General features: G+C 38.7%; 2 protein-coding genes across 20 annotated transcripts; one reads left to right on the forward strand and one right to left on the reverse strand.

The window, feature by feature from the left end:
• Positions 1 to 104: 104 nt before the first annotated feature.
• On the forward strand, positions 105 to 2,317 carry LOC310729146 (DNA damage-inducible transcript 4-like protein). The gene is made up of 2 exons (XM_083547232.1): positions 105 to 372; positions 1,377 to 2,317. Exons 1-2 carry the CDS (start codon positions 222 to 224, stop codon positions 1,829 to 1,831), a joined length of 606 nt encoding a protein of 201 aa, XP_083403358.1. The 5' UTR covers positions 105 to 221; the 3' UTR covers positions 1,832 to 2,317.
• Positions 2,318 to 2,769: 452 nt separating this feature from the next.
• On the reverse strand, positions 2,770 to 23,106 carry brd8b (bromodomain containing 8b). Of its 19 annotated transcripts, XM_083546985.1 has the most exons (20): positions 22,994 to 23,094; positions 22,293 to 22,389; positions 20,974 to 21,043; positions 20,820 to 20,869; positions 20,065 to 20,187; positions 19,807 to 19,887; positions 19,493 to 19,557; positions 19,263 to 19,402; positions 18,235 to 18,426; positions 17,723 to 17,819; positions 16,433 to 16,558; positions 14,723 to 14,898; positions 14,076 to 14,543; positions 13,668 to 13,858; positions 13,494 to 13,586; positions 13,333 to 13,401; positions 12,822 to 13,104; positions 12,558 to 12,656; positions 5,106 to 5,150; positions 2,770 to 4,630 (listed from the first exon to the last, which is right to left on the reverse strand). In XM_083546985.1, exons 1-20 carry the CDS (start codon positions 23,010 to 23,012, stop codon positions 4,571 to 4,573), a joined length of 2,544 nt encoding a protein of 847 aa, XP_083403111.1. In that variant the 5' UTR covers positions 23,013 to 23,094; the 3' UTR covers positions 2,770 to 4,570. The 19 variants fall into 19 exon arrangements, with proteins under 19 accessions (XP_083403111.1, XP_083403124.1, XP_083403125.1 ...); XM_083546998.1 differs by lacking the exon at positions 12,558 to 12,656 and having other exon boundaries at positions 22,994 to 23,104; XM_083546999.1 differs by lacking the exon at positions 16,433 to 16,558 and having other exon boundaries at positions 22,994 to 23,101.
• Positions 23,107 to 23,657: the final 551 nt, after the last annotated feature.

The following is a 23,657-nucleotide window of genomic DNA, read 5'->3' on the forward strand; positions in this document are numbered from 1 at the left end:
CTGATTTCACTCCACCGACGTGTTGCGCAACATGAGCGCAGCAGCCAATCAGCGCGCGCGCGGCTTCAGCTGATTCAAGCGCCGGCGGTATAAAAGCACAGAGCTGCCGCGGCACGAGCACTCACTCCAGCTTCTAGAATGAACGAGAACCGAGAGAAGAAAGAACTTGTGGTCGAGGCGTCCGGAGAATCCTCAGAGACTAGTGAAGGAACGACGTTAGAATGGTCTACAGTCAAGCTTTGTTGTTCGGACACGGCTTGTCCGCCACTTCTGAAGAGGAAAACCTAGCCGAGATGTGGAGGAAAGTCCTGAAGCGCCTCAGAGGCGCTAAAGAAACCACTGGACGCCTCCAGAAAACCAACAGCTCCTCAAGTAAGTATAAAAACACTTCACTCGTCTATTTTAATGGTTGGTCTTTATTTTTAACGCTGCACAAGGTGCAACGGTGTGGAAAATACTATAACAGTACATATACAGCAATCAAAAAATAAAATTAAGCAACCTATTCAGAGAACAACTTCTAAATTTATTTTTATATCGATATAAATAGTCTTTGTAGGTAAATTATAGGGGAAGGTACCTGGTTTGGTTGTGCGCATGCGCACTGTGGTTTAAGTAAGGGGGCGCATCCAGATGACGTCATGACATTAACTCAGCTGATACTCCCTCGTCCACACAGACGCTGACCTCTGCAGTTTCTCGTCATAAAAATATAATTAAAAACTAGTAAAAAAAAAAGGAAGTATGCAAATTGCCTTTTTTTTTTTTTTTGCTCCAATATTCAGCCAGATCAGCAGTGAAGGATTTGGCTGTGATCAGTAATGCTGGATTTAATTTTAATCATCAATAAAATCCATTCAGCTTCAGTAAGCACTTCATCCTGTTCAGGGTCGTGGTGGCTCCAAGGTCTATCCTGGAAATGGTCAAAGGAAAGTCCTGTTCATACGTTTCACACACAGGGATTTAAAATCCCCAGTCTGGAGCAATATCCGCATTGTTACAATCTGTTACAAGAGTTAAGAAATGGACTACATCAAGACAGAACTGCTGGTCATGAATCCTGTATATGATTGATGCATTTAGGTGTCCATCAGTGAACAGTTGATGATGATTGAACTGTACTAAATGAACAGTGTTGCCCAATTGCGTTTTTTTGGATTTCCTTTTTGAGTCTGGTTCCTGTGAAGGTTTTTCTTTATACCACCTCGAGAAAGATTTTTAATTAATTTTCTTGCCACTGGCTCATTAATTAGGGGATCAGTTTGGATTAATGTATGCATTAAAGTATTCATAATCGATTTCATTCTGTAAAGCTGCTTTGCCCATTAATGAACACACTATACAAATAGAATTTAACATTTCCTATCATCTCACAGGCCTGGAGTCGGATTGCAGCCTGGAGGATGATGACTTAGAAGCAAGTATCCAGCTGCAGCAGAAGGATTTGGCTGTGCGTATCGAAAAGTGTCTCGTAATGGCGAAAGGATCGAGTCTGCAGTGCAGCGAGCTGCTGGTGCCAGTACGCATGAGCACCCGTATAGCCCGAGACGTTCTCCGGGTCTCCGAGCACGAGCCGTGCGGTCTCAGAGGAGCTCTCATTCACCTGTTCACCGAGACCCAGGCGGGTTTACGGAGAGTGGGAACGGTGACGCCGGAGCACAGCCTCACGCCCACCTTTGAACTGTCGGTGGTGTTCAGAGTCGATCCGCAGCGCTGGCCTCCTCTAAAGCATCTGCTCGGACCGGAGAAAGTCCTGCGGTTCCGACCCGAGTATCGCCTCATCAAACGGAAGCTGTACTCGTCTGCCAGCCCTACAGTGATGGAGTTTTAAGTACAGAAGCAGTGTGAGGAAGCAGGATGTGGATCACTGTGCTTGTATAAGAACTTGATGGTCATTTTTGCACATTCCATTGTGTTCTGTTCAATTTCTTTTCAATAGAAGATGAAATGGATTTGTTACTGCTGAATTGTTTTGCACATAACTGCACTGTTTACAGAGTGAATGAACAAAGTTCTGAATGTTTTAGCTGCATTTAAAGAATGTTTGAATGCTCTGAGGTGTGAATGTTTTTAGATGCACTGTTAAGGAGGAAACCAGGAGAATCCCCCTGCAAGACACTAACTTCAAACATACTTATTTTTGGCAACTATTTAGATGTGTAATTTGTGCAAAGTTCTTTATTATATACTTTATTTTTATTTTGTTGGTCCCAGATGTTAAAGGAGCCAAGCTGGCTTTGTCTCCCAGTATTGTTAATGTACCTTTTTATTATACCTCTTCCCTCAATACTAAGGAAAAATTAAATCTTTGAACTGTGTCCCAATGTCTTTCATTTTTCATTTTAAATTGCCATTTCATTAAAGAAACCTCAAACAGGCTTGAACTTTAGTCACATTAGGTCAGTTCCTATTGTGCTTGAGTCATCAGGATCACTTCAGATTTTGTTATACACACAATTTTAATATTGTGCAACGAAAATATCAAACATGACTATCACATGCACTTCATTTGCATAATGCAACTCGCTCAAAGAAAAAATGTTGAGTGGGGTGTTTTTTTTTTTTTTTTAAATGTGCCATGTCACATGAAGAATTAACTTCCCTTTGTCCCTGTTCGGAAACAGGAAAGTGTTGTAAAGGGGTTTCTAGAATCGTAGTTGAAGCCATAAATACACAATGTGCTCCTTTTTAAAAGTTTAACACAATCCTTTATTTTAAGGATTTATGTTGGTGTAGTGAAGATCTCATTTAAAATAAAAAAAAAAGCCAGATCAGATTTGTTTTATTAACTCAGAAAACGAGTATAAAAAACAATACATATACATTTGTTTTAATAGAAACTTTTCTTCACTGTTTTTAGGTCGCCATCTGAGCACACCTACTGAAGTGAACACTGAGTATATTGTTAAACAAATAATCTAATTTCATGTTCCCTTTTTCCCCCACTGAGACGACCATGCTCGAGGATAAACATCGCATTTAACAGGAACACCTGCATGTTCATGCAATAATCCAATTATAATGTTACAGCAATACACTGCATAAACTCATGCAGATAGAGGTCAGGAACTGGATATCAGAAAGTGGTGTGATCTTAAGCTGACTTTGCCTGAGGCATGGTTGTTAATAGACAGGCTGATGTATTTCAGAAACCGCTGGTCTCTTGTGATTTTCTTCCACTACGGTCTACTGAATTTAATTGGAGAATAGTGGGGGGGATAAAACAAGGAGAACAGCATCTTTGCCATAAAAAAAATAAATAAAAAAAACACCTGGTCATTCAGAGAAATCAGAGGACAGGAATATGACCAGACTGGTTTGATGTGACAGACAACTCAACCACACACTCGACTGTTGTGAACAGAAAAGCATCTTAAACCAGATAGCTGATGTTCTTGATCTGTATTTGCAGGATGACTGGTGATGCTGCTGTCACATGATTGGATAACTGCGTGAAAGTTGCTAATACGGGGCTATGCTAGCTTGTATTTACAAATGAAATGGAATAATAATAATAAGTGATTCCAGTTGGCATTTACGATGGCAGTGCTCAGCTACACTGTAAAGTTTTGATCGTGTTTAAAAGATTAGTCACATTGTGCCCTACACCACAAAAGCTACACTGGCTTTAATGCAAAACCTTGGACACTAAACACCAATCAACTCCTGATCTCTGACCTTTAAATATATATATTGTTCTGGTTCAGCAGACAGATAATGCTGACTTCAGCTTTAGGATGTCGGCGTTCTTTTTGCTCTAATGAGATGAGTGACACTTAGTCCTGGAAAAGACCATACTGCTGATAGTGTGACTCATCTCTCCATCTCACACACATCAGCACACATCTATCCGAGCTCCTTTGCTAACAAACTACAAATCACGAACAAAGTAGATAAACCTTTTTCAGCACCTAAACGTTCCTCATACTGATGCTGATCCTGTGTTCGAGACTCACGCGGCTGTAGAGTCCCAGTAAAGAACATTTACATGCAGATCAAAGCATGAAACAACACTGTAACTCAAGGTCACACTAGAAAGAGACAAAGCGACAGATCTGTCAAACGGAGCAGCAATGACTATCATTTAAACTGATATTAATCGATATTTCATTTCAATGCAAATTACATATGACAAGCTCAGACCAACCATCGAGTCTTTTTGATCTGCCATTATTTCAGTTCCCTGTTCAATCATTTCGACCAAAAATGGAAGAAAAACTAAGCATGGTTTCACCTTCAGCTGTCGTTAAATTTGCACAAAGGCTCTAAAGAAAAAACTAGGACAGTTTTCTTGCTTTACTACACTTCCAGAGCAGCTAGTACAAATCCGTGCATGTAACATAAACCAAAGCTTTTTTTTTTTTTTTTTAAACAATCGACAGAATATAAGCTTGTGGGCAATTTGCTGCTTGCTAGTGTGAAGGTAAAACACATTACCGAGATCACCTCATCCACATCAGAGCACTGTACTGCAATAACTCCAGATACATTTTTTTCTGCCTACGGGAGAGAAAGAGGGATAGAGGGAGAGAGACACAGACAGGTCCTTAAGGCCTTGTGGATTTTCTGTTCATTTCTTCATCTTCATATCAGCCTCTATAGCACTGCGGCGCCCCCTGGTGCCTCCATCCTGGAAGGACAGAAAAAGCAGGGACGGAAGAAGGACGTGAGCAGAGACATATGCGTCTCTCCGGACAAAATCAACTACTTCCTGTTAAGACTCGACACACTGAAATGTACACAATTTAAACTGGCTGAGGAAAAGGTGTAAATATTTTCTTAATTAAACCAAACTTGCTGCTAAACTCTTACCAAAAAAGAAAAATGGAAGAAAATTAAAATGTATGCATCCAAAACCCAAGGTGTGTATGTGGTCTGAGCACATCTTCATTCAGTCCTGCTAATTGTGGTGTGTGTGTGTGTGTGTGAGTGTGTGTGTGTGTGAGTGTGAGTGTGAGAGAGAGAGAGAGAGAGAGAGAGAGAGAGAGAGAGAGAGAGAGAGAGAGAGAGAGAGAGAGAGAGAGAGAGAGAGAGAGAGTGGGTGTGTGTCCATAAGAAGCCAAAAGACAGGATTTAAGGGGCAGAGAGAAAAGCTGGATACTTACAAAGAGAGAGAGAAGAAAAGCAGGAGAGGCCATGGGGAGACTGTCCTGTAGGAGGACAAACAGCAGTGAGAAAGAGAGTCCCCCCCCCCCCACAAGCCCCACACACACACACACACACACACACACACACACACACACACACACACACACACACACAAACACACACACACACACACACACTTCTCTGCAGCTCACAACAGAAAGTTTTCAGCCTACAGAGATTTATTATACTACAGACATAGAAACAGATCTACAGACAGTTAAAGCAGAGTAAAGCACACAGAAAAGCATTTAGAGCAACAGACATTTTCTGTCTGTGGATTTCATTTGTAAATTCACTCTGATAAGTTGAAGCGTCTATACGTCAGGAGTTTTTCCACAGGAGGAACCAGCGCTGGATTTCTGGCTGCATTTGAAGTGAAGTTATAACAATCTCTTGCTCATCCTCCCAACAGAGAAAATGTATTAAGTGTATGTTACAGTGTGACACTGTGACCAGAGTCAAATTATTATCAGACTTATTCTTGATCAGAATATACAGTAATACACAGAAACAGCACTTGGTTATCTATAACCATTTAATTATTTTTAGTTGCGTAATGACCCTGATGTTGATGTTCTCAAAACAGTGATATCTATGGTCTGTTGTAGAGATGGATAATGTTATTCAACCCAGAAAGAAATCCACACATTACAGCAGCACAGAGAGTAAAAAGTAGAGGTTAGCCGACTCATCGTTTTTGCGATTAATTGGCACCGACAGTTGATTTCTGGGACTATCAGCAAAAGTCCATACTGATAGTTTTTCCAGGTTGCGTTATATAGTACTAGAGCGGCCTCTAAAGGTGAATTACTGACACCACGCATCTTTTTGCCTTCATTTTGGATGTAACTGTTTTTATTTACGGTAATCTCCCCACTTTACTGCGGTTCGAATCTTGCACCCACGGTTTATCGCTAAATTGCATTTGCTACATAACTAATTTGTTTTGCTGATTTTCTCTGTCTCTCGCAGATAGCACCATAGACCAAAAATTCATAGGGAATTGTTTTTATGGAGTTTAATGTTGAAATAATGAAATTTATTGTTAAAAATATAATTATTATTTATAAAATGAAGTAAAATATTAATACAGTACAGTAAGTAAAGAATGTGATGACGTAAATCTTTAACTCTTTTTTGATGTCATGACACTTCAACCAATAAACAAGCAGAGAAACTACGCATAGACTACTATAGAACTGTATACGGTACAGTACATGTACTCACTATGAATGTGATACAGTGTACTGTATTTCTACCAATTTATACAAATCATCTCACAATATTCCTGCAAATGTTTTCTGTGTGTGTTTAAAGCATGTGGGTGATTTACGGCTTAAACAATAAAAAAATTTTAATTTTGAGGTGGCGCCCATTTATCTCGTTTTTTCGTTTAAACGGGGATTACTGTATTTGGAGTGTTACTTTTTGTTTTAGTTTAAATGCATCTTATTTTCGTAATTATTTATTAATATAAAGAATATATTAATATTTATTATATTTAGCACATTTTCATGATTCTGTACTGTTTTTTATCCAGTATCCATTAAAAAACTAAACAAAAAATGGTTGATTAATTGTTTATCAACAAGTACCATCCAACTGCTAGTAAAAAGTAAACTAAAACCAAATGCCAAAACTAAAATGCTATAGATCTCTGACCTCAACCCTACTGAACACCATTGGAATGAATCGGAACGCTGACCACACCCCAGGCATCCTCACCTCACCTACATTAGTACTTGATTTTACTTACACCCTTGTGGCCGAATAAGCACAAATTTCCACAAGCACGCTCCAAATTCTAGTGAAACATCTTCGCAGAAAAGTGGAGGTTATAACAACATCAAGAGGAGACTAAATGTGGAATGAGATGTCCAACGTGACCACAAAATTTTTTTTATATAGTATGTGGAGAAACCACTTAACTGAAGCTCTGAAGTTCAGTTAATAAATGAATGTATAGCAAATAACTATCTGCATTTTATTTTTTGTTTGTTGTTGGATTGATGTTAAATGTGTCTGTAAAAGTTTACATTTACAATGAAAAATAGAGCCTCTGTGTTTTTTAATACTTTAATTATGTCTAATTTCTTATTTACATTATCAGCAGTAAAGCTCTCACCACTACCCGACCTATATCTTAGTGATTTTCAATGATCTCTCATTAGCTCAGGCTTGATGAGTGCATTTGCTTTAGACAATCCGGGGTATATATTTGCATTCTAACCCCATAAGGAAATTATTACATTTATGAGTTTCCCTTTAAGGAACATACACTATTTAAGGGACCTCAGTGGAAACACAATTAATGAACAAATAGTGAAGACGATATTGTCATCTTGGACTTGACATTTTGATGCAGGGAATTCACAGTACAGAAACTGGGCACATTGATCATCTACACAAAATGACACTTGGAGAAAGCACAAACACGTTTTAGCAGGATATGAAGACACTAGCACACACGCTCAGTAGCAGTGAAATGGAAATGAAAGCGAAAGCAGAAGAAACTGAGTTTCAGTACGCTTTTTTTATCAAGCCCTTGTCAACACCCAATCCTCCATGAACCTGGAGGACGGTGTAGTTGCGAGTGGATTTTACAGCAGGTACACACTCCCCATTGACAGCAACCTGCATTGTGATCTAGCTAGCAGATCAATCAATTTGCTGCATAATGCCAATATTTTGGTAACACGTCATACATAAAAACAGCTTTATCAAACCGGTTACTGGAGCATTTACATAAGAATGTGGCATTCATGATGGTACGGTTAGTTTAGAAAAAAACATTTGCATCCTATGAGAGCGCTGCAATTCGTAGAATTTCAATTGAGATGAAGGAGACTTGCTAATGTAACCCATGATTTATTGAATTTATTAATAAATCTGTTCAATTTTATGCATGGAGGTATTGTGACCCAAGCACAGAATTTCATTTAAATATTAACTGCATGTATTAAAAATCAAATTTAAGTGGATTCTCATGATAAACATGGGAACATTTCCAAAAAATGATTGAGTATGACAGAGTATTTCTGTGCCAAATACACTCCTGGGTCCATAAACGTTTTGGAAAGTCCCTTCATGACGTCATAAATGGCAGAATTCCTTGTATGGGCACTTCTCTTAAGCTCTGCCCATTGCACACCTCTGGGAGCTTGGCTGTTTTCAGAGATGAGCATAAAGCTGTATCTTTCTCTCATTAATCTGATAAAACTAAATACTCTTTGAAAAAGTAAAGGATGGAATACTACTCTTTTGGCTCACTTTCATTGTATGTTTTGGCTCGCTGGGAGCTTTTGTCAGCTGTAGTGTACATGTGCTAAGCGATTCTATGATCATTTATCAACACGTACACAGAAATACGAGAAAAAACTCTGCTACTGAAATGTTAATCTAGCTACAATCTTGAATACAGTTTGGCCTACAAAGATATTTACCCACAGCTTTATTAATTATTTTTCTTTTTTTTTGTGTATTACTTTGAAAAGCTAATTAACATCAGAATGCCATCTGAAAACATTTTCACCAATGTGGATGTAATCTCTTGGGCCTTCAAGGACCAGAGATTATTTCATATAACAAACTTGTCATGTAATAAAAATGTCATGGCACACAAAACAGAAAGAGGGGAATCCACAAAGGAAAATTGTGAGAGAAAATCAATAAGGGCGTGTTAATTGAAGTACTGAAATGAAAGACGAATCAGTGTTTGATAAGAGAATATAAGAGAGATGACAGTGATACACACACACACACACACACACACACACACACACACACACACACACACACACACACACACACCCACACCCACACCCACCAAAGATCATGAATTGTGTTGAGTGTGAGCTTGTATAGTGTAAAGTTGAGAGAATGAGGTGAAAAGTCACTAAAGTGTGTGCATATGCGTGTTTTTTTCACAAATACTAAAACACTAATACATGATGACATGACAAAAAATATGGCTTTAAAAATAAACTAAAAATAAACTTTTTAGGGCCAAGCTTCCCAGAAACCTCACAGTGAGGAAATCATACACACATTTAATTACATTGTCGGAGGTCATGAGCTCATTGGCTACTGATGGATTCATAAAGATCCTATATTTTCCAGTATATGGACAGTGCTAGGTTTGGAAACACCTAGGTGCTGATTGTTTTTAAGAGACACCTGCATGTTCCTGTGTGTTCATTAAACTGTACTAATTTTCACCTTTGGCATAGGTTTTGGATGAAATGCATGTAGCTGGTCACATTCCACAAGGTTTCTGTTTATATTGGGAGAATATGCTCTCTCATTATATACACATGTAAATGTACATTAAAATGGTAAATGAAATTCTGATTCAACATGTCTACCATTTTTTAGGGGACAGTAAATCTGCTATATACAAGCTGCACATTGACTACTCTAAAATATATCCAAGCTTCATTTCTATAGTATTGTCTCTTGAGAAGATACACTGAAATGGAAATGTGAGAGGTGTTCTCACCTTTGTGAAATACTATACGCGCACGCGCGCACACACACACACACACACACACACACACACACACACACACACACACACACACACACACACACACACACACACACACACACACACACACACACACACATATAGTACCTCACAAAAGTCTGTGTGTGTGTGTCGGTCAAAGTAAATCTATATACCGTTTGATTACCTAGTCTGTTGCATATAAATAAAAAAAATGTAGGTGTCTCTCAAAAAACCATAAAAGTCCAGGTATTTCTAAAATTTTGACAGTCATTGTACTTATAGAATATATATGTATATCTAACTAGAAGCTGAGATTGAAAAAGTGAAAAACACTGTTCAAGTGGTGATGAGTACACACTCTGAATACAGTATATTTCCTCATATCTCTTGCATTTTCTGTTTTTATTTCACCAAAATGTTCAAGTGAAACAATGAACTCATGACTAGCCATGCTGAAAATGTATTTTAGTTCATCTGTATTTTGTAAAGGTCAATGGACCTGAAGTTCTTCTTCAATACACTGTAACCAACCAGGAAACCTCGACACTGCAACTGCCCTAATATCCTGAGAGACATAACTGCCAGAGCAGCACGTGTTTGCAAACAGTCCATTTTTTGCCTCAAATGTAAACTGATTAACCAGTTTGATGATATTTTAACAATAATACCGGATGTCTCTCAAGCAGGTGGACAATAAACTAGAAGTAAATACTATTAGAACCTTTATGAAAGAAGCTCTGGCTTTGAGAAACCTGGCCCTCAGACTGCTTCAGCATCACCCATGTTCATGGCTTTACAAAGCATGTCGCTTATTTCAACTAAAATAAATAAACAGAAACAACAATGGAGAACAGGAGGTAATGGTGACATGGATTTGTTTCGGGTCTGGCGAGTGTGTAAGGGATCATGCATATGGAACAGGTTCATGCAGATCATGTAGCCACAAACCGTCACTGACACGCTCATATACTACCCAGCAACAGCAATAAAATCTCCACAGAGAAAGTTAGAAACCACCTTGTGTGTGATTTTATTAGCCAATCACAGCTAATTCATGAGCGGGAACTAGTTTTTTTATGCCAATGTGGCGATAGAGGACTAATGTATCACTAAGTATGTAGTGAATCTGAGCTTTAACCCTGTTTAACATGCTGAAAACTTACCATCAGGTGATCTTTCTGAGCATTCAGTTGTGCTGATCATTGTGATGAAAATTACATCCAGGCATTTGTTAACTGGATGTTGTTTGTTGCATCCTGAAGTGTCCAAGACCATATTTACACCTGGCGTTCTACATGTAACTGGATGTTGGATTGTATCCTGATTGATTACTTTCTATTTATTTTGTATAAATTAAACATTTATTATATAAATAGTTGTATAGTATGCAAAATCTTTCATGACCAACAACTTCCTGTGCTGTTTCTCGCTCCTACATGATTGTTTTATTATTTTTTTGCATAGATCATTGTGATTTTTTACCAGGTGTTTCCTCACAATCATGAGGACAGAGATGACATTCAGACAGTCTTAGAGTCTCTTGGCATTTTTACTGAGGCCAACTAGCTAAATATACTGTCAGCCAAACTGATGCACTATATGGACAAATAATTATGAACACCTGACTATAAGATTGGTCCACATTTGAGGTTATAAGATCAGAGCTCTATAGCAGGCCAGTGAAGATCTCCTACTCCAACCCATGTAAAGCATATCTTCATGGAGCTTACTTTGTGCACATTTGTCATGGTTTTGATCTTCCAGTTTAAGTAAAAGGGGAAAAATGTAGTGCTACTGCATTTAAGATATCCTTATGTGCCTCCAAATTGTGCAGTTTGGGGAAAAATATAGTGTATTTGCATATTTATTTCCATGTCAAGAATAAAGCTCACACCTTTAATATAATGAATATTCATGTGTACACTATCATATTGTGCATTATTATATGACATATGAATACGCAAATGCTTTGTATGCCACATTCTGCACCAGCATACTGTTACTGGCCAATTTTACTAAATCACTTAATGAATAAAAATCGGTGTGTATAAAATTATTCTACCACTTTAAATAATATCTAATTTCACAAGAAATGTAATTTTCATGAAAACATTCAAATCCTTCACCGGTTCCTGAAAAAAAAACTCAAACCGTTTTAAATCAAATGATCTAATCTACTGTCAAGTGTTTATGTTTACAGCATTTATCCAGAGCAATTCCAAAAAAACTGTTTAAAGACAAAAGCACACCCTAGTACTAGTTTAAAGCTCTGAGACTAAAAGTACCATCCAGAACATTTTGTGAAAAACATAAATAAAAGAGGACAGGCTGATTAGCTGTAACCCATAAAGAGCTCAGTTAATTATTATACAGCATTTAATCTTCTTACAGCCACAAAAATACATACACCGTCACTGCAAAATAAATGATAACTGAGCCCTATTAAGTATAATCAGAACAAATAAGACTAATTTTATAAATAAGCCTAATTTTTCCTCTTCTTTGCAAACACACAAGTCAAAAACTTGAAATTACTTTTAAACCTTACTTACTTAATCAGCATCGTAAACGAGGTTTTTAATTTCCACTGGTGCAGAGCAGGCGAGTGAAATTTTGATATGGTTATAACTAGTTTGGCTTGTGAAAAAATTTTGACAATTACAAGGAAGGGTCTTTCATTTATCCTGTGTATCCTCCGAGCATTTTGTGTATACCACCATCACACACTGTGGATGTAGAGGCAATGAATGTGTGTTAAGATGTAGGTTTTTGAGAGAGGTTTACGCTTGAATAGAGCAATACGATTTAAATGGCCTTCTTTTACCTGTTTTGGATGCCAGTTGCATGAAACTGCCAGGCGTAAACTGGTTCTGTGTGTATGCATGTGTTTAATCTCACTGACCTGTTTGTTAGTATCTTGTTTGGAGTTGTTCCTTTTCCTTCTGGGCATGGCAGCTGGTTCTGGCTCTAAATGTGCATCTTTGTGTGCTGGGCTCAGGCTCTAAGTATATGAGACTGTGAGTTAGGGAGGGGGTGTAACGCTATCCTTATTGACAGGGACTTTAGCAGGCTTGGGGATTGTTTCTCCAGCCATGATTAATTCTAATCGGGTTCCGGATTGCTCTCCGTCCCACTGCAATCAGCATGTTGAGTGTGCACTTCTCACCTTGTCATTAGGGTCTTGTTTACGGTTGGCCTCTCGCCCGCGCAGGCTCTTGGCGCTGATGCCTGATTCAGACGTCTGCATAATAAGCTGAGTGGCCAGGAACTGCTGGATTTGCTCCAGGACATCGCGCTGCATCTCCAGGGCCATGTGGTAGACATCGTGGTCCGAGCTGTTGTACATGACTGCGTTCTGAAACATTAGCATGATGTCCCGCTGGAACTCGGCTGTTGTGCGGATCTGCCCCGTTTCAATGTTCTTCTTGATTGCGGACAGGTCCATGGGCCTGATTGAAGGGGCGGGAGGTTTGACTGACTGACAGGCAGTGAATTTTACAGTTACAGCTACTTTTTATAATAATCAGCAAATCTGAGATAAATCTGATTTTTTATAATTAATAGCACCTATTATTGAACTATTTGATATATAAATATAAAATAGGGAAAACAATATCAACTGTATTTGCTCTTTGTGAGCAATATGAGCCCTTCATCATTCCAATGTGTTTCGCTACCTGTGTACGATGCTGTGGTATCCAGGAGCGATGTCATCGGATACAGGCTGCAAAAACACACTTGCATACCTACACGCACAAACAAAAAAAAAAAATGCAAATCACCTCCCAGAAAATAACACATGATTAAACAATGTGATTTGATATCAACTAAAGCTCACCTGTGATTGGCTGCAGCACGCCACACCAGCATGATGGCCTTCTTCCAGATTTTTTGGGCCTGCAAAGCCTCCTGATCCTCACTACACATCGAACTGAAATCCAGACGAAGAAATTTTTATATTTGCCTTGATATCACGCCCACGTTTGCTCAAATATGCAAACGCACTACTCACAACTGGGATGAGGCGGGACTGCTGGCGGTGGAGTCTGCGGTGGTGTAGCGTTGCGAGTTAGTGCCATACCCGTCCTCACTCTCGCTGGCTGGTGGGTCGACCTCTGAAAGATATGGGCCCTCTCCGCATTCTTTCATCTCCATCCCTTCATCTGCATCTACCTCACTCCCTCCATCTTCATCCTTCACCTCCTAGGATTCCAAAAGAGAGATTAAAATAAAACAGCAGCGTTTGATATTGTTAGAAGTGCATAACTGTTCAGAAGTGCAGTTTTACTAGGCCTTCTTAACCCATGCAGCAAATACTAGGGTCAATCCATACCATAGGGGTAGCAGCATCTCTGATTGTGTGACCATGGAAACCTGGGGGCAGGTTATATTTTTTATGGAATCTCTTTCAATCCCATACCTTTGGGTCTCTCACAGAGGCAGAGCTGTCCTCCGAGTCGAGACAGGGTGTCTCCGCTTCAGGCTGAACCCAGTCCTCGCTCTCGCACTTTACCATTGGACTGGGTGTTCTGTTCTCCGTCTGCTCCTCCTCCCTGGCTCCGTCCTCCTCTCCATCCCTCTCTTCATCCCCTGCTGTCTCAGGTTCATGTGTGGTTCCTGGAACCACTGAAGGTGTGGAATCTGGGTCCCCTGTGGGCATCTCAGACACTGCAGCCTGTCCGACCTCTTCTACCATAACAGATTCTACCACAATAGCTGCTGCAGGTGATGGAGAGCTAAGCTGGGGACCGGGGAAAACTCTGGACTCTGGCTCAGATGGTTTAAAGGGCTGGGGTTCCCAGGGGTCCACGAGGGGGTGGACACTGGTCTCATCACACAGAGAGAAAGCAGCCTCCGCTGCAGCTGCATCAAATTCTGCATCATCCACCTGAGATGGAGAAAAAAAAAAAGAAGCTGCATCTTGGTGGAAGTGTTCCCAAAAAACACCCCAGGTCATTTGGCCCCTAAATTGAAAACATCATTAGGGCCAATCTGGGATGTTAATAAAATCGTAGTGTAGCATAGTCAACATTTGTATTTGCATTTGTGTATCTCTGTTGTTTGTACCTTTTCTTCGATAATGGCTATAATATCTCCCACTGTCGCCAGGTCCAACTCATCCTCTATGTATGACACAGCCACCATGTCCTCCACCAGCTCACCCTCTCTTCCCACAGTCTGATCCACCCCAGACTGAACAGCCAGCACCGACTCTGTACCCGAACATTCTGCTACTGTAGCACCTAAACACACACACACACACACCAACTTTATTTCCAGCATCAAGAACATCATTTTTTCTCCTTGTGTGTTTTGGTGGCAGTGGTGATGCACTGTGCCTTTGGTGGAATTGCAGCAAAAAGCTAACAAAATGCTCATCAAAGTGATATCCATACACATTTTTTGCAATTGTCATGGGCAACAGTTGACTGTGCACGGATGGACAAGCAAAAAGAATAGCTTAACCAAAAACATTCATAAAGACATGAAACCAGAAATCAGCATTTTGCATAAATGTACAGTGAAAGTCTGGAAAAGTTTGGAAACACCTAAACTTCTATAGTTTTTAAACACATGCATGTTCCTTGTCTTTTTAGGCAACAAACAAGGTCATTTAACAGTATGATGCATTACTTTGACCAAGCAAATCTATATATATAAAGCTCAAATACCACTGACTGACTCACTCACTCATCACGAAATCTCAAAAACCACTGAACGGATTGCAATGAAATTTGGAACATACCTTCCTCTTGGGTCTTAGGTGCTCACTAAGAAAGGGTTTTGAAAAATTCGCCCTGGATCGCGGCTAACTCGCGAAAAACGCGATTTCTTACGCATTTTACATTCTTCGAAATAACATTACGGATCCTAATGAAACTTAGTACATTGTTTCTTATTAGATGTTAGATGCACGATAAAAATTATTTTTAAAGTAGTTTGCCCTGTATCGGTACTACAAAGGGGTAGTACGTTATTTGTTGACGTTACGTTCTGATCTCAATTCATCCAGTCCTGCTCAGTGCTTACTGCTTATTGCCATATTGCTTAGCGTTCTGCCTTCCGTAGGGAAGCACGGGTACTTTCAGCTAGTAAACTATGAATAAACTTTACTTTCATTGAAAAATCTTCCTTTTAGCATGATTAACAGCTTTACACACTTTTGGCACCTGGACAATTTGTTTCTCCACACATTCAGCTAAAATCCTGTCATGCCTCTTGTGAAACCTGCTAAAGATGTTCTTCACTTGTTGGAGATTTCTTTCTGACCTTGTGATCCAGTTGATTAAGACCCCAAACCATTAAGCTTCCATCTCCATGTTTGACTGTGAGGGTGAGGCAGTCTGCTAACATCTTCTTTCCTGTTCTCTATCTTACACAAGTTCTTCTATTAAAGCAAATATCATCACATTTGGACTCATCTGTTTACAGAACATTTTTCAAATCTTTCACTGTCCGATCCTTGTGTGGTTTTGCCCTATACATAGTTTGTTGTATAGAAACCAGGAACATAAATGTGTCTCAAAAACAATGCAATTTTGACAGCCACTGTATCATGCAAGTTTGTGGTCAGATTAGAGAAATACTCCAGGAACATCTCTGTTACATGGCATTACTATGTGTTTTAAAGTATGTGCATTAAAGTACATGTATTGTATACATATAGCAAAATCCATGAATTATATACGTATTTTGCTTACCAATCACTTTATAAAATGTCAGAAGAAGAAGAAGCACGGCAGAGAAAGTGTAATAAAGAGTGTGAGAAGCAGAGACCTGTGCTGGGTATAAAGTGGAGTCCGGAAGCAGAAGCAGCTACAGCTGGGGGGTTAGAGGGCTCAGCGCTGGCTGGCATCTGGACTGTGGGAGCACCTTCCAACAAGCGCGATAATGTTGGTGCATCTGACGCGTGCGCACACACACAAATACAGACACGAATAAAGCGCTACAAACACACATACTAAAGCAGCAGATTCACCACTATTAGGCAAATACTATGGACAGGAATATAGTCCAGGCATAGCTGCAAAGCAAAAGATAATTCCAATCCCAGTTTTAATCCAATCCCAGTATGTTCTTCAAACAGGAAGAATATTTTTGGAATAATAAACATATTCTAAAATCTAATTCGTTTGATGATTTCAGTAATACTTCCATTAATAAATCCTATAAAACATTCAACCACTCATTCATTCAATGCCGTGTCTCCAATAAGTGGCGGAGGAATAAATGTGGTTGCTAAAGTAACACAACAACTGGAGTGCTCGTTGATTATTTATATGCTTCACAGACAAAAAAAAATATTGAATGAGTTTATTAGATTCTGTATAATTATCCATTCCTGATAAACATCTCCTCGCATTAAAACATATGAGCCTGGCAAGTGTCTTCGTTTCCTAAGAAACATTTATTCATTGTGAGGAGATGTATTGCAGTGTGCAAGCAAGAGAGTTTAATCGCAAGCAGTCATTGAAAATAATTTCTTTTTTTGAACAAAAGTCAGTTTTATAAATATATCTGGCTGCCAAATCTATTTAATCTGATTAAATCGGATTTGTCCACTGCCATAGTATTCATTTAGTCTCAAAACACCCGGTATTAGGACACATTTAAATTTATATAGAGCTTGAAATTTTACAATGACAGACAAAGCAAACATAATCTGTAGCGCTGTACACAGAATAACTTTAATCAAAAAGAATTAATGTTCAATATGTGGTTTAAGTATTGCTTTTTATGTCCCACGCATAAACATACAGCATATTCAAAACAGGACTAATTCAATAAGTTAACGAATTATGGAGTATAACACTTGAGATTTTACAGCTTTTTCTTCCCAGATTAAAAGACATGGACTATTGGGCCTGAATATTTAGTCCTAATGTGAGATTGGTATCTTGGGTGTTTTGGTAGGTGGTTGAATTATAGAATTTGATGGGTAAATAATCGTTTTTCGTTATAATAGTAAAATAAATCTGAATACTTCGGCTGTTAGAGATTCGCATTCCACTGTCTGAAAGAGCATTGTACAGCGAGATGCCGTGCGGGATGGGGATAAGTGCTTACCTGTCGAGATGTCATGGCTGGCAGAATGAACGGCTGCAGGGACATGTATGTCTACACCATGAGCACCATTACTGAGAGCCACCTCCCCCTCCACCACCTGTACACAACACACAACCTTTATCAAACAACACAATTAAAATGTTATATATATTTCAGACCGCTGCTGCTGTACCAACATCTTTGACATGAGGCACACCAATAAAGTGAAGGCACACAGATTTTACATCCTCACAGATACAGTGGTTTGAAATATCTAGGTACAACTTCCTAACAACCTGAATCTGAAAAGCATTGGGGAAGCTGAGGAAAAATAATAAACCCTAAGGAAACACGCGTGTGGAGCTGTGACGCGGGGAAACGCTGCTCTCTGTGCAAAAAAAAAAGAGTTCCTTGACAGTTCCTTACTGAGATGTTGAGATACTTAGCTTCATAAAGAAGCCTACTATGCTCTCCAACTATTATAGGATTCTACCAAAAGGCTTTTCACTAAAATAAAATGTTGTGAAGCTCACCAGTCTGGGGCTGGCTGAGAGGAGGTTTCCTTTCTTCAGCAGCTCAGAGAGCAAAGGTGAAGGAGGAGGTGTGGCCTTCTGATTTGGGAGTTTCTTCTGTGGGGATTCGTCTATCAAAGCACTCAAGCTTCCATCTTTATGCACTGGGCCTGCAGGCTCAGACAGTGGTATGAACACGGGCGCGCCCTGGGCCTGAGCAGGATACAGATTACGATGGCAATAAATAAAAGGTCAAAAGGTTCTGCACTAGCGAATTGGCTGCAACTGATAGAAAGTCATGAGCAGACCCTGGTCTGTTCAGCTCTGTGGTGGGATTAAATTCTTTCTCAGGAAAAATATATAAATATAATATAATGTGCAAAGCAATACCAATTAAACTCTATAGAAACCTCTAGGGCTGAAATGATTCCTCGAGCAACTCGAATACAAAATAGCATTGAGGCAAAATGAGTTTGGTCAAATTAACTACAGACAGAGCATTGTGTTTCCCTGTGGACCGTTAGTACTGGCGCACCACCCACTAAACTCTGAAGTGCTCTGGACAGTAAAAAAAACCAAGAGACATATTGAAGCACATTCTGCCATTAATATAAAAGTTTGCCAAATTCTGACTGTATTTCTTGTAATTCCAACTTTATTTCTGCCAATTCCGAGTTTTTCTTCCTCTCAATTTTTTGCGATCGGGCGGCGTCACAAAAAATGTTGAAAAAATGTTTTTATTATGAATTATGGGGGGAAAAAAAACAGTCGGAATGAGAATTTTTAATGTGGCGCATACAGACTTCCTATGCCAAAGAAAACAACAAAGTTTCCAAAGTTTGGGAAAATTTCAAACTAAAACAAAAAACATTGTACAGTGCTGTTTGTTTTTTTTTAGTAATCAGAGTATTTTCTCTTGTACAGTGTTGCACTTCAATAAAGAAAAAGTACTTCTTACCCAATTAATTGCAGTATTGGTAGAATACGCGATTACTAAAATAATCAATAGCTACATCCCTAGAAACCGCTAGAAAGGGGTGTGGACTCACCATAGGACTAGAACAGGGCTCGTCTATGATTGGCTGAGGGGTGTCAGGTTGTGGGAGGTCCATGCTGGGTGACCCCACCCCTAGTGGAGAGCGGACAGTGATGCTCGGGTGCCTCTTAGTGTTTTTAGCAGCTTGTCGTGCTGAAGAAATAAAAAGGACATTTTTTTAGTATTGTCCTTTTTTCCCCCCCTATCTTCATTTGATATAAAATTCTTCTCTTCTGCACTTACCCTGATAGGCCGACTCTGTCGCTCTCCTCTTCTGCTCGGCCTCCTCCTCCTCCTGCTTCTTTTTTCTGTCAGATTCATTCACACACAATAGTATGAATGTGTAACACAAACTTTTACCAACAAACAACTTATACACCAGAGGCCCATGGGTACAGGAGTTCAATAATGTATGATATGTACTGTAACTTATATTACATGTTTTTGTGCTCTTGTGCAGCAAAACTACATACTTTATCAACACAATACCATATACGTCGGTGAATTATTCCTACAGAGGGTATTCTCTTACACACTGCCAGGAGCATGGCACTTACTGTTCAATCTCTCCCCACAGCTCTTCGAGTTTGGAGTCCATGTGTCCTGCCTGAATCAAATCCACCTCTTTCTTTAGTTTCCTACATGCAACACAAACAAACAGAAAGTTCAATAAAACCCGTCTTTACATACTCGTCGATTAAAAAGTGAATATATTAAGGAAAAACAAAAAGACTAATAAAAATAAAGTGTGACACTGTGAACACCCTGACATTGATTATTTTCCAATAACAGCATGAAATGTTCAGGTCAAGCACCTGTATTTCTCCTGGGTATCTTTAAGGAGTCTTTTGAGCTCGTCTATTCTCTCCACTGTGAGTCTGCGCACGATCACGTCTTCAATGGTCTCTACCACTTCTCCCTTTTCGCCACGTTTCCGTCTGAGGAACATCAAAACAAACTGTTAGAGGTGTAACGGTACACAAAATTCACGGTACGATACGGTTTTTAAGTCACGGTTCGGTTCAATTATGGTACAGTTGGGCGGAAGAAATCAAAACATAAAATTGCTTGCTGCTTTTTTATTGATGCAGTTTATTATTATTATTATTAACATTTGTTGAATAATAGTTTACATTTTTTTAACAATTGTAAATAAAATAACTATTTGATTAAATAATAAATATTTTAGAAAAAAAAATATATAAAAATTTTATCGAATAAATCTAATTCATGCAATACACTTTTAATCTTATTGAAATGTTCCACTTATTTCAACATGCCTCAACAAATGTTTTCCACTTAATACGTTCGTGACAGAACTCGGATTTTAACTTGGATATTCCGCACATAAAAAAGGATTTGCATTTGGTACACATGTGCAGTGAAACCGAAAGCCCTGTTCTGAACCGGTTCAGTGTGAATGTGTAATTGTGTTACACTTGTGTAATAATTCTCCTTGGTCCAAGACAAAATAAGCTAAACCTTACTGTAGGCAAATAGAAACTAATTTCTAATATCTTTACTATCTGTATGCATCTGACTTGGACATTATGCTGTTTGTGACACCTACTTTGGGGCCTCTGTGGTCTCCAGCAGCTCTGAATACTGGGAAGCGCAGTGCTGTGTTCACAGAGAAGCAATTCATGTTAATCGTGAGAGTCAATGTTTGAAGGAACATATACGTTAAACATTGCCCTGCCTGGGACTTTATGAAGTTTAAATACCTTTTGAGAAAACCAGTCTGGAGGGCGGCCTGGCTCAGAGAAAGGTTTGATGGCCCTGCTGACTGATACCCTGTAAGAAGGAGAGTAAAAGAACTCAAGGCATGCTGATACACAAACACAAAAATTTATTCATGACCGAGCTTGTGGCAAAAGTGGTGAAGAAAAACTCCCTGAGACGGTATGAGGATGAAACCTTGAGAGGAACAAGACTCATACAGGAGCCCATGCTCATCCTGATTACACTGAATGTCATTTTTGAGGTTATCAACCTTTAACTGATGAAGACTTGAGTGCAAAATTGTTTGTGAAGAGTGCAGCCCTAAGCCACGTCCAAATATATCGTCACGGTACTTGGATCTTTAGAATCTTCATGCGGACAGGATAATAATAATAATAATACAGACAGGTACATACAGATACATTTGGAAATTACCCAAAAAAGCCTAATTACCATGTTAAATGTTATAAAGTGTTTTTCTAAAAGCATGCTGCTTTTTTCAAACATCTTATATATGTATTGTATTCATTTCCAGTTCGAGAAGAGTTTTCTAGGAACACTGCTGATCATAAATCTCTCACACTCTTCTCTCAAACTTTTATGATTCATTTATGGAGTTTAAATAAATAAAACCGAAATGTATCGGTTATATCTGATGCAAGCTTCACTTTCTATCATTTCACCTCCATCCCAAATATTGCAAGACTTCACCGTATCGTTCTCTACGGTTAAAAGCAACTGATGTGATATGTTCGCTTTCTCCGGCATTGATTACTGTTACATACTTCAAGCAGCTAGAAATGCCACGTTACGTTTTATTCGAAAACAGCATTTACTGTAAGAACTCAGCTTATAAATGCTGCCAGGAATGTTTTATTACCCTCCTGTTGTACTGTACCTAAAATTTATGGTGTATTGTATCACAAAGGTTTCTCAAATTTGACTGAATGTGTTATGTTCATGGTCTGTTCCACTTCTCATTTAAGAGTTTTTAACAGTTAATCCTGCGTTTAAAAAGATTATCATTTGGTATTGTCAGCTGCTGATGTGAATAACAGTAATCAATTTAATGAGTTTTTTACCATACAGAATGATAGGATGATGTCTTGCACTATTTCGGATGGAGATGAAAGGATAGAAAGTGAAGGCTGCATCAGGTATAACGCTGAAACCCATATTGAAACTAATAGATGAGGCAAACTAAAGTACATCTGAGACCTTATAAAGTGGACGTACTGTCAGATCTGTAATTTAAAAAGAACAATCCAGATTTAATACTGAACTTCAGGATAGAAGAAATGTGCTTGATGTCGTTTCTCACCAGTTCTGATCTCCACTCCTCATCACTGAGGAAGCCAGGCAAAGCTTCTCCCGGATGGACCATGGCTCTGTTGGCCCGAGGGACAGCATCTTATGTTCTACATGAACAAAAAACAAAACAAAATGTTTATTTATATATATATATATATATATATATATATATATATATATATATATATATATATATATATATTCATCACTGTTACTCACATACATTCTTAACATATAGTTTACCAATGAGAGTTAATTTTCAAAAGCTGGAAAACAAGAAGCTCTCAAATCCCTACAAAAGCTCGCTACTAATAGAATTAATATTAGTGTCCTAATACACATAAACTACATCTTCAGTTAAAATATTAGTCAATATTAGCATACATTAGCTACGCCAGCTCTCAATACCCGTTGTTAGCTAAACAAGCAAGCAAACATACAAACACAATGACAAAATAAGTATATAAACCTTATTTAATACACATTACACTCGAACAAACTGTGTTACATTTACTTATTTCTTAGATTCCCGTCTGACTAGCTAGCTTTGTGTTAGCTAGCCTCAGGCTAGCTAGCTCGTCTTTATTTTAGCATGTCTGAATGCAGGTCAGAAATAAAACCCAGTGCGCTTCAAGATTTAATGTCTGCTCCCTCATGTGTATTATCCGATGATGCACAGATTTCCAGCGTAACATATTTATCGTCACTTACTCCCGACTCCGGTGGACATATCGGCTGCTAGCTGATGTTACTAGCTAACACTGTTTACACCGCTTTCTGTGTCTCTGGCTGTGCTTCCGGCACACTTCCGTCTTCCGCTCTGTAGGAGCGCCGACTTAAGGTTAAGAAGTATTTCGATTATGAGTCTTCCACTAGGGGGATTAGCTCAAATGGTAGAGCGCTCGCTTAGCATGCGAGAGGTAGCGGGATCGATGCCCGCATCCTCCACTCGCCCTTTTCCTTTGACGTTATTATTATTATTATTATTATTATTACTATTAAACGTATAATATATTTAAGATAACAATTGTTAAACGTAATAATTATAATTAATTATTATTATCCTCCTCCCGTTTCTCTCCTCTCATTTTTCCTCTATTGTAATTTTTAACAAAAATCTTTGTAAATTATAATTAAACAGCAAACTCTCAGAACGAATCCCATCTACAAGTATAAAATATGATGGAGCAGCAAGCTATAGCACATCATTATATATATATATATATATATATATATAAATTTTAAGAAATATTCTGTTTTTCCCTCCCTAACTTGCAAATGCAAACGTGTCCATTTAATGATTAATTTATAACATTATATATTACAGTTCTTCTCAGTTGCTTTGGAGCATTTCTCAAATCATCCTTAATATTTG

The sequence above is a fragment of the Silurus aristotelis genome (genome assembly GCF_946808225.1).
Source record: "Silurus aristotelis genome assembly, chromosome: 7".
Taxonomy (NCBI): domain Eukaryota; kingdom Metazoa; phylum Chordata; class Actinopteri; order Siluriformes; family Siluridae; genus Silurus; species Silurus aristotelis.